The sequence below is a fragment of the Rhinoderma darwinii genome, chromosome 5 (genome assembly GCF_050947455.1).
Source record: "Rhinoderma darwinii isolate aRhiDar2 chromosome 5, aRhiDar2.hap1, whole genome shotgun sequence".
In the NCBI taxonomy this organism is placed as follows: domain Eukaryota; kingdom Metazoa; phylum Chordata; class Amphibia; order Anura; family Rhinodermatidae; genus Rhinoderma; species Rhinoderma darwinii.
This window is the reverse complement of record NC_134691.1, coordinates 211,645,193-211,657,464: the sequence shown is the minus strand read 5'-3', so window position 1 is coordinate 211,657,464 and position 12,272 is coordinate 211,645,193. Positions and strand designations below refer to the sequence as shown.

General features: G+C 38.9%; 1 protein-coding gene across 4 annotated transcripts in view; it reads right to left on the bottom strand.

The window, feature by feature from the left end:
- Positions 1-3,758: 3,758 nt before the first annotated feature.
- STARD3NL (STARD3 N-terminal like) overlaps positions 3,759-12,272 on the bottom strand; it is a 45,165-nt gene continuing 36,651 nt past the window's right edge. For all 4 annotated transcript variants that reach the window (XM_075826924.1, XM_075826926.1, XM_075826925.1 and 1 more), the window contains exons 9-10: positions 10,551-10,607; positions 3,759-8,659 (exon numbers count right to left, since the gene is read on the bottom strand). In XM_075826924.1, the coding sequence (XP_075683039.1) occupies positions 10,555-10,607 (53 nt within the window). In that variant the 3' untranslated portion in view covers positions 3,759-8,659; positions 10,551-10,554. The remainder of the gene's footprint in view (positions 8,660-10,550; positions 10,608-12,272) is intronic.

The window sequence follows — 12,272 nt, the reverse complement described above, 5'->3', positions numbered from 1 at the left end:
CACTACGACCCTATAGCTATGGATAGGATTAGATACAATGGCTCAGCAGACAGTATCACACGTGGTAGGATTAGATACAATGGCTCAGCAGACGGTATCACACATGATTAGATATAGGACTCAAAATAATAATTGCTTTGCTTTTTTATGTGTTACTAATTTTTTTTGTCTTTTTTTTTACAGGTTCAGTTGTTGGACTACTTCAGATTCAAGTACTACGTCAATGACTGAGTTTTTTTTTATTCTCAATAAAACGGTTAACAAGGGTTGTGTGGGTTTTTTTTTATTTCAATAAAATATTTTTTCTATGTCCTTGTATTTTTTTAAACTTTATTACTACCACCTTATTAATGGCCGCTGACTGATTGATAACCTCCATTACTAAGGCAGGGTTTAATGTTAGCCGTTGCAGAGGCCAACACTAACCCCCATTATTACCCAGGTACCCATCGCCACCAGGTGTGCCGCGAAGAGCCGGGTACGATCCAGTACCTGACTATCTGTAGTAGTGGTCGGGCAATGGGGCGGCCGCTGGTTGGTATTATTAGGCTGGGAAAGGCCAACAACAGTGGTCCTTCCCACCCTGGTAATGCTAGGCTGCTGCTGCTGTGTTGTATCTGGCTGGTTATGAAAAATGAGGGGGGAGGGGGGGGGGGACACAGGAAAGCACTTTCCCATAACAGTTGCTACAAAGTTGGAAGCATACAATTGTCCAAAATATCTTTTGTATGCTGTAGCATTAAAAAGTACCCTTTACTGGAAATAAAGGGCCTAACCCCAAACCCTGAAAAAACACCCCCAGACTATTATTCCTCCTCCTCCACCAAATTTAACATTAGTCTCTATGTATCCGCCAAATCCAGATTCATCCATCAGACTGCCAGATAGTTAAACATGATTCAGATTTCTACAGAATACGTTTCTACTCCTCCACAGTCCAGCGGCGGCGTGCTTCACACCACTCCAGTTGACGCTTGACATTGCATATAGTGATCTTGCTTTATAGTAAGGAATGCAACAGAGGATCAGATATTTTTATGCGCCACACACTTCATCATTCGGCGGACCCGCTCTGTGAGTTTGTTTGGTCTGTTGCTTTATAGCACTTACAGTTGACCGGTAAGGAGGGAAATCTAGCAAATCAGAAATTTCATGAACTTTCTTGTGGGAAGGTGGCATCCTGTGACAGTGCCATGTTTAAAGTCACTGAGCTCTTCAGTATAACACCAACTACAACCAATGTTTATCTATGGAAACTGCTTTATTTTATGCACTAGGTGTGGCTGTAACACCTGAAATCAATTAGGAAGTGTGTCCATATACTTTTGCCCATATAATCCATATAGAAAGAATTCTGGGGATTTGTTTTTGCTCCCTTTGGCAACCTTCATTTATTTGTTATGTTAGCCAACTTTCTTACCTATTTACAGATTTTTTAAAGGGGTATTCCCATCTGCATAATCATATCTCAAATGCTAGTAAACTTAAAATTAGCAAATTTACCAAATACCTTTTCAATCTTTACTATTATCTGGATAATCCTCCTGTGACATGATGAGTCCCCCCTCATGTGATGAGTCCCCCTCGCCCGCATACGCAGTGGCTACTGGCCTGGCAAACTCTCTCCAGATATAATCAGATCTGTGGATGGCTCCATGGCTACTGTGCATGCCCTGGAGCCATCCACAGATCTGAATAAAGCTGGAGAGAATTGGCCGGGCCGGGAGCCACCGTGCTTTCACAGGTAGGCGCGCACCCGAGATCCCAGCCATCTTTTACAGAAGGGGAAAAGAGTGTGCAAGCACACCAGCCCGCACAAGGGGGTAGGGGGTGTAGAGGGGGGTTGAAATGGTGGATAAGGAGCGGGATAAAACTGTGTAGAGGCAAACAAAGATTGTAAGGATGACAAGGTAGGATCGTCTCAACCATGCTTACAATGCCTGGTTGACACGAGGGATCAGCAAGGTTTACTCCCAAGACAGCATCGGGAGTGCGCACGAAGGCAGCAGTTTGATTGATATAAAGCGTGAAACACCCACATTTGCTCCCGCTCAAGGAAAAAGGTTGAAAAAAAAAAAAAAGACACTTCTGGGGGTGATATATTGGATTGGATGGCATGATTAGACATAGTTTCAATAAACATCAAAATCTAAGGAGACAAATAAAAATAAGGGCTTTAGGTGGGAATAACCCTTTAAGCGCTTTGTCATTTCTAAAAGTTTGTATGCCTTTCTTTTCAAATGATTGCCTTTTTAACTTAAAAAATAAGCCATCTCGTGTTTAATTTTGATATTTTATATTTGATACCTACAGAAATAAATTTAGCAAACATTTTTCTTACAGTAAGTAGAGTTAAGACATGCAGCGATCAACCTTTGAGAAATAGCATTTGTAAGATTTTGTGTTTTTGCTCTCCCAGCCTGTGTAGGCTTTTGACAGTATAGATCAGGGGTCTCAAACTCGGCCGGGTAAGTGGGCCACATATAGAAAAAATGGGAAGTTGACGGGCCGCATTACTTTCAAATTTGATACAATACAAAATTATTGTTAATCAATTAGTTATTTGAATTACTATAACACTATAGTACTATAATAACAATACTACATTACTATAATAATACCGCTAGGTTTAAAATTTGAGAGAATTCTCCACGTGATTATTTCAACAATCCGGTTTAAGTGTTGCTAAATGCAGTCCGGCGGCTCAGTTGGCAGCGTTTGGCAGACACACGTCAAGATTGGGCAGCCATCCGCAGGTGCTGCCACAGTGCCCTCCGCAGGTGTTGCCACAGTGCCCTCCGCAGATAATGCCACACACAACCCAATATGTAGACAGCGATGTCAGGGTATTCCACAGAGTCCCGGAGCAGAGCCTATTCTAGCGCTCTGCCCAGGACTCCGCTCTGGGGAAGACCCTGACAACACTGTCCATATGTGGACAGCGATGTCAGGGAATTCCACAAAGTACCGGAGCAGAGCCGATACTAGCACTCTGCCCGGGACTCCGGCTCTGGGCAAGACCCAGACATCGCTGTCCATATGTGGACAGGGATGTCAGGGAATTGCACAGAGTCCCGGAGCAGAGCCTGTACTAGCGGCTCTGTGTCCCGCGGGCCGCAGATGACTGCCCCAGGTGCCGCATGCGGCCCGCGGGCCGCGTGCTTGAGACCCCTGGTATAGATAAAGTATAAGTACAGTGAGGTCAGGTCACAAACTGGCCCGTAAAATTATCCTGCAGCAAGCTAAAGGTGAAGCAGAACTATAACACCAACCAATATCGGAGTCGTTAAAATGCCTCATTTTTACCACTTTATCAGCCTTTGCAGCCCTCTTTATTTATTTGTGTAAATGACCTTATATCTCCTTGACGATGTTGGGGTGCTATAGATTACACCAAAAAACTATTTTCATTGTTTCAATTTGTAGATTCACCCGCAAGGTTTTCCATCCTCACATTCTTCATAAACTATTGCCTCTTTTACACTTGCTTTCATTTCAAATCTGTAGATTTACACCCCCACTATTGATTTTGTCCCGTCTCTACAAAATTGTGTATAACCATAAAGACTGACAACCCAATCAGTTGAAAATGTTAGCCTTATTACACCAACTAGAGTACATCAATGTGTTCCTCCAGTACCAAGCTTTATCTGTTCAATGAGTAATGGTGTTTTGTTGCTTAACTTAGTCTTTAAATATGACAGATTAAAATGAACTCTGCATTATTAATTACATAGAAACTATTGGACTATTAAAAATATTATGATAGATTTGTTTATTTGAAAACAAGACTGCCATTCAATCTGATATATACAAATATTTACATTAAAATGTTACAATCATTACATCTTTGCATTAAGGCTCAATTCACATCTTGTCAGAACCTTCTGTCTCTGATGTATACCTCCCACGTATGCCACTGTATTGCCAAACAGTGGCACATGTCGGCCATTGGCCCCAATGTTAAAAAACGTGTACCGCATAGTATACTTTTTTTGCAGTGGCCCACTGTATAGGAAAGCGCAGTCTACTGCGCTTTCCTATGCAGTTAAAAAAAAGTTTCTTGTTCGTTATATTGGGGGACACAGACTGTGGGTATATGCTGTTGCCACCAGAAGACTTGACACTAAGAAATAAAAAATCCGACACCAACTGGACAGGGGCAAAAAGGACACTCTTTAGGCCTCTGTCAGGTGAATGGGGGACTATGGATATGTTCGGTATATACATTATATATTCTAATCCTCTGAGCTACCTAACTTCAAAATATAGCTTTATAGAAGTTGGAGTTCTATTTTCTTTCTGCAGGCAGTCCTTCTCAGGCAGAAAAGCTCCAACCCCTATAAACTTACATTATGGAAATTAAACAGCAAAGAATGTTGGACCTGTTTAGAGTTTAACAAGGGACTAAGTGTACTAGAGTACACCAAGTTTGAAAAGCAGTTTATTTGGATTCTGAATTTAAGTCATAGGACATGACTAAAACAATGATTATTAATACAGAATAAGCATGGTCTATATGGGCTTTAACGTCAATGAGCAGTAAGATAAACATTTCATACGTGGTTAGAATTATTGGCAGCCATTTATGAAAACTAGTCTAAAAGTACGGGGAAATATTGTAAAGGTTCCCAATTTTCAACCCCAGATGGAATCCGATTGGTTTCTACGAGCAACATACTATTTGTTAGACCGGATTTATGCATCAGTTCCTCCAGGTATCACATGGGATAAGAAGGCTCAGATTTGGCTTCCTACATATAGCTGTCCCTGGAGAATTTAAACAAAATACTTGCGGGATTATGGAATACACACACACACACACACACACACACAAAGACATACATAGTCACAGAAAGAAATACACTGATGATTGTTGGGAATGAAAGTCAAGACAGACCTGTTTATTCCATGCCAGTCATCATCACAGGAACACCTAAACTTCAGTGTAGGAACTATGTAAATTCTGCTTAAAGTGGCATTCCACCAAATGTATGAGAAAAATCTGATCAATAACACAGGCTGATAGCATAACATGACTGCTACCAAGTTGCTTCCCCCCTTCCTTGATGTCAGCACAGTGCTAAGTCAAGTGAACAGCCAAGTGATGTCTGACTGGTTTCTAGGAACACACTGTAGGGCAACCTAAGTCTTTCCAATAGGATTTTTGGGCAACACTTCCCAAGCAATCTGTCTCACATTACTCAGATATTTAGCTCAAGGCAGAGAAGAGGGTAAGGAGGCTTGACATGACATATACTATGCCTTTTTATTATCTCATAGTGCCCGGTAATAACCATTATTTTGTAAAATAAAATTGGCGGAAAATCTCAAATTGGTGGAAGAGCTCAAATCCAAACTTTTAAGAGTTGACTTTAGCTGTAACCTTTAACAATTCAATCAGATCTCCAGTTGAAGAAGTTGAAAACATGAATAAAAAAGCCTGATTTCTTGCTATTAGTTACAACACCTTTTCTGAACTACTACTTGTACACTAAGTTATATAAATAACACCCATGTTTACTAAAAAAAATGTTGAATGCATAATATAATAGGAGACATTCTTTTGGTCTGTTCACGAAATAAATGCAAATAGCAAATTGAGATGTTACGCTGCCAAATAACAAGGGCAATAACTACTGTGCCTGCAGGTGTAAGAAAATCAGGACAGGTAATTGGAATTCCAGAAACTGCTGTCAATAATATTTTACACTCCCTGTCGGTTCTTAAGATACCCTGAGCAAAATCTATTTTGCAGTTGACACACAAACAAAACACAGATTTAGGTCTACACTACTTACTCACAGAGAAGCAGGCACTCTTAATAAGCCGCTGCTTGTAACATGTTTATATTCTGCTTATATTGTTAAGACTTAAACATCACACAAATTTTGGTATCAAATAAGTTAAAAACATTGAAATTACCATGTTGAAAACAAAGGTTGTTGTACAATATTTGCATGCAAGTTTTTAAAATTCTTGATATATAAAAAATTAAATCAAAGACAGACATAGAAATGTTATAGCTGAGATTTACCACTATACTGACAATTTTTTAGAATTTACTATGTTTGTCTGAAGTCAGGTACCCACAAAGTGCCAATATAGTCTACCTACATTTAAATATGCCCAGTCAACTTAAAATGTAGCTTCACATGGTAGTTACCGTGTCCAATTGTTTATAGGAAGTGCTTAGTTTCAAAAGTTAGGGTAATGGTCAGTTATCACCGGGACTTATTAAGGTTAGGGAATTTTTCAGATGCTCTGTGTCTATAGGCTCTCTACTCATTCCAGAGAAATTTTGACCACTCCAAATGGTGCCGTCGAGAAAAAGGGTTAGGTGACAAAAACATAACATGTGAGCTTACTGAATGTTAAAATAGGCAGAGATTTTTTCCGGGAGGAGGGTGGGAACCACATCAGGCGCTCCTTAACTTATATAGCTCCCCCAATCGTGGGTTGGGAGGAAGGATATTTTATAAATTGCATCTACTTGTTCAGTGGGAATAGGGTATCTAGGTAAATTTCTTTTAATCTGGCATCAACAGGTCATTCAATTTTCTTGATTATCGGGCAGTCAAAGAAGATTATAAACTCTCCCTTGTAAGGGTAGAGAACCGTCAGGAAAAAATTTTAAAATAAAAAGTTAACAAAATATGATACTATAACTTTTTTTTTTTTTAATAAGAGGAATTTTGTAATTGGTTCTCAATGCTCTGTCTTCTGCTTTTATGAAATTTCACATCAGATTACAGTTGCTGGAATCAATTATAAGGTTATCAGAATTTCTGGATTATTGGACACAGGATTAAACAAAATAGACTGTACTAAATAATCTACTAAAATAATAACCAGAAATGTACTACAATCGCTGAAAAATTTGCTTCCTTTCAAAGCCATAGCATCTTACTGGTTACAATGTATACTTAATTATATGTGTGAGTCTTCTTTCATTTCTTTTTATTTTAAGCCTGATGGATTCAAACAATGAGTTGTAAAATTCCAGAGAAATGAATACTAGATATGATTTTAATCTCAATTCCCTCGATGCAAAAAATGCTTAGTAAGGCCCCATGCACACAAACTTATTTTTTTCCTCCCGTAAATACTGGCGTAAATACGGGTCCTTTGTCACACGTATTCGACCCGTATTCCACCATTATTTACGGACCCGTGCCCGTAAATACGGATCCGTTGTCACCAGTATTCCACCCGTATTTACGGACCCATTTTCTCTGCACTAATTGGCAGCCCCTTCTCTCTATCAGTGCTGGATAGAGAGAAGGAGCAGCCCTTTCAGGCAGACTTTCCGCAGCGATTAAAAATAAAAGAAGTTCGTACGTACCCGGCCGTTGTCTTGGTGACGCGTCCCTCTTTTGACATCCAGTCCAACCTCCCTGGATGACGCGGCAGTCCATGTGACCGCTGCAGCCTGTGATTGGCTGCAGCGGTCACATGGTATGAAACGTCATCCCGGGCTGCCGGACTGGAGGAAGAAGCAGGGAGTTCCGGGTAAGTTAACTTTTAATACTATTACCTCCAGCGGTAGTCACTGTCCCGGGTGCTGAAAGAGTTACTGCCGATCAGTTAACTCTTTCAGCACCCTGGACAGTGACTATCCCCTGACGTCGCCTAGCAACGCTCCAGTAATTACGGGTGCACACACGTAGCCATCCGTAATTACGGGAGCCCCATAGACTTCTAGGGACCTGCCCGTGCCGTAATTACGCCTGAAATAGGACATGTTCCATATTTTTCAACGGCCCGGGCCCCTTCCCGTAAGCAAACGGGAAGGTACTCGTGGCCAATAGAAGTCTATGGGCCCGTAATTAGGGGCGTCTTCACGTTCGTGTGCATGGGGCTTTAGTAAATAAAATTATTAGTAGTTATCTGTAGAGGGATTTTGGCAAACTTTGCTGGATGACAAACAATAGGGGACAATTCAGAAATGCACAATATGAATAACGAACAAGGGTTAAAAAAATAACAAAAAACAAACACACCAGAATTAATTTCTGTGAAAGCAGCTAAGAAAGAAGGTTTGTGCAAGTAGCAATAACATATACGAATATGCTTAGATCCTGCAGTTTAGGAAGCTTTGTATAGTGAATTTGTTTCCTGTCATTTGCCAGTGTTACACTTTGGAAATGACTTTTCAGGTGTACGTTTGTTAGATATAACTACACACCATGTGCCATTTACTTCTCTATTGGTAACTCTGCAATACATCACAAAGCTCATTTTGTTATAAAATCATGTCTTTTTCACATTTTTAGTTCCACTAGATAACCCATCCTTAGGTTTGTACTTTATTCTGCATCATGGAGAGCAAAAAGGCACTAAAATCTGATAATGTGGACTCCAGTAGAGAGACCCAAAATTGGTCCAGTTATGCGGCCCTTCTAGGATAAAATATAAAAAGCCAGTGTCCTTATTGTATCTGCGAGCATACACAGTTAGACTGTATTTTTCTCTTCTTACTAAAGTTTAACCTATGCCCACAGCATCTTCAACCGTAGTTTAGCAGCCTTTTAGAACTATCCATCACAACAACACCAACTTTATCCTGGTAAAAGGCTTTAGGTGGCTTCACTTCCTGCGGTCACCATAGATACATCACTTTTTTCGATAAGGTTCCATGCAATGAAATGTCCACAATCTGTAGGGAGGCGAGAAAGAGAAAGTGGAGCTTTATTTTGCACACAAAAAATGCACGGTATTAAACATTTCCAAAGTGTGCTAATAAATTTCAATAATGGTACAGTACCACAACAAATCTTTGTAGGCCAATAAAATATATTGTATCTATGTATGAATAAACACAACTGGGTCTTGCAAGGAAAAGTATATTTAACCTCTTAAGGATGCGGCCTGTTATGGGCCTTCAGGACCGTGCATTTTTCATTGCTAAATTTAAAGAGAATTACTTTTTTTGTTTGAGGGCTTGTTTATTTCGGGACTAGTTGTAGGTTTTACTGAGAAAAAATGTGGGGTAGATATAATTTGTTGGTTAACTTCTAATTCCACCGCTGTTTTTATAAAAAAATTTTTACACAGTGTGGTTTAATTAACGCATTAACTTTTGTCCAGAAGTTGATACAGTAACAGCAATATCAAATATATCTCTCTTTTTTTTGTTGTTTAACTACTTTTGCATAATAAAATAATGTTTTTTTGAAAAAAACAAACATTTTTGTGTTATAGCTTTCAGGGAGCCATAACTTTTTTTTAAATTTATCCATTGACATATTAGGGATTGTTTCTTGCGGCACAGTTCCTATTTTTTTTTTTTTTACAAAATTTGGTGGTACATCTAAAATATTGATTTACTTTTTTTTTTGCGTGCCTTTAATAATCATGCCTTACTACAGGTTGCTACAATTGAAGCGAAACCATATACATGTATTTTTTATGGTTTACTATTTTAAAATAATCAAGTATTCTTTAATAAAAAAAATAATTTGTTTATTTTTGGGGATACAGTGTTTTTTTTATTTTTTATTAAACTTAATTTAGTAGTCCAAAGCAGTATTGCTAGTGTATCGTTGACAGGCAATCCATCAGACCATACCTATAGCAGACCTGGGAACCTTTGCTAGGCCGCCAGCTGCCATGGTAACCCATCGGCACCATGCAGGTACGTTGATGTGCTGACAAAAGGAGCCCCCTCCTCGTGTCAAGCACCTTACTATTGAAGGGTTAAAAGCCTGGGTCAGGGGTTTCTCTGATCCTGGCCATCACACCAGGTGCCTGGCTGTCAATAACTACCAAGTCTCCCCTTTTCATCGTACAGGCACAGCTTCTATGCCCACATGATAACCAGGAAGTACTATTACTTTCTGCTTCAGTTAGGCAACCACAATTACAAAGTAATAGTACGTCAATTGCATGGGCTTAACGTAAAAAAAAAAAATGTTAACAAGACGCCGCCTGGTGGGCAATAGTTGAAGGGCAATGGTCTAGCAATGTCAATTGCCTTTAGCCAGGATACTACATCTTTGTGTTTAAATTAATATATTCTCTTTGCTTGCCCCTTTCACTGCCAGAAATTTGGGTACTGGGAAGAAAGATATTTTTATTGCCCTTCCCTATTTGGAAGGCCATAACTGTTTTATGTTGACGTAGCTGTATGAAGCCTTGGGACAAAGGCAATAATGTGTCAAGTAGTTGTTACATTTTTTTGATACAGAGAAGTTAGAGTTTAATTTTAATAAGTTGTATTGTGGCTGAATTCATCATATTTATTCCTGTAGTCAACCACCATAAATAATATGTTCACTATTGTACAAGTGTGACCCATCTATCACGACGGGCTCATTTTTATAAATAATTCAATCACCCCCCCCCCCCCCATTAATCATAAAAAAATAAAACATTTTCCTGCTACAAATGCTAAACTTGTCATTGTTATAATGCTGTCCAAATCTGTCTTGCTCTGCCTATTGAATTTTGGAGTAAACTTATTCACATTATAATATACATTATTAATATATAATTAAATATTAATAATATTCATTATTAATTTTCAGAACAGAATTATTTATACTTACTTTACTAAATAAGAGATTTTTCACTTTCTTGCTTCTCCTCAACATCTTCCTCAGAATCTACAAACAAAATCATTTAAAGTGAAGCATCAGAAAAAAGTAATACGTATTAACTAATTAAAAAATTCAATAGATATTAAAATGTCAAAGCTGGACATACAAAATAAAAGTCGGCTGGACCCACCCAGTTAGTTTGGCTATCCCTTAGAGAGGATCTTGGAGGAACCTGTCTTATTTTTGCCTCAAGTGTCCATTCATGTGTTTACTGTAAACTGCTGCATTTTTTGGACGTGTGGTTTTTACAGGTGAAATACGTTTAAACATGTTTTATCTGTACAAAAGCATTGCAAAAAAACTGCATTTGACCATGCAGCACACTACCGGCATGTGTCAATTCAGCCTTAAAGTGTAGCTAAACCTTTGACAAACTTCTGACATGTCAGAAGTTTTGCTTGGTGGGGGTCCAAGCACTGAGACCCCCACCAGTCGCTAGAACGAAGCAGCTGAAGCACTCGTGTGAGCGCTCAGCCACTTCGTGTCTCATAGACTTTCTATTGAGTCCGTACACCGATACATTTATTTCTGGAAAAAGCCAAACAAACACAAAGCAGCTGAGCGTTCACACGAGCGCTTCAGCTGCTCCGTTCTAGCGATTGGTGGGAGTCTCTGTGCTCGGACCCCCACCAATCCAAACTTCTGACATGTCACTTGTCAGAAGTTTGTCAAATGTTTAGCTACACTTTAATTTGGTTTGTTCTGTGTTGCTGAAATGTGTGGTTTCCCCATGCTTTCCAAAGAACTCTCAGGCCTTATAAAAGGTTGTAGATTTCGTAAAAACTGCCAATTTGCCCTAGCCAGGCTGAAGCACCACATCAAGTTCAGCCCGAGGATCCCAGAGTTTCTGGAACAATGGCCCACATTTATTAAGACTGCTGTATCTAAGTAAAGAAGCTAGTTAACGTGATTTGTGGCAAATTTATTCAAATGTGCATGTTTTTTTAAAATAATTTTTGCACTGGCAAAAAAACAGACCTATGCCTGCTATGAGCAGAAGTAGAATAAAAATATCGTCATTACACCAAAAGGCTTTATACTTAAAGGGTTATTCCCAAAATTGAGTCATATTTTTTTTTAAATGCATCCTAAATCTAAATAAAATTCTAAATCTAGTGTCAACATTTTTTAAAAATTCCTTCCCTAACTACCTTTTTTTCCCAAGTTGATAACTCAGCTAGTGCTGGTTATCTTTTATAAAAGGAGGCGTGAGCAGCTCAATGTCAATCAAGCCGCTCTGCACTGCCCGCGCTCCTGACATTGCTAGATAATCTAGATCTAGCAGCATCGGGAGAACGATAGTCTCAATCTTTTTTTTATTTTTTTAGCAATATAAAAGCAGAGGTGTAAGAAGCAAGGCGTGCTCATAAAATTTATTTAAACAAAAGTCATGATGTCCATCTTTATGTTGGTTTCTGCATATATTTGTGGCAGAATATTTACTTGATGGCCCACATGTATCAAAAGTCATTTTAGATCATGTATGAGTCAAAGGCCATGTACGCTTTAGAATACTTTTTTTTTTTTAATTACTATTATTAAATCAATATTTTAGGTGATATTAAACATTTCTTAAATAGACTTTTAATAAAAATTGTGTTTCATTTTCCGATACAGCTTCTATGTATCCTCTATACATAGAATCTGTATCGGTCGCTATGAGCCGATTCC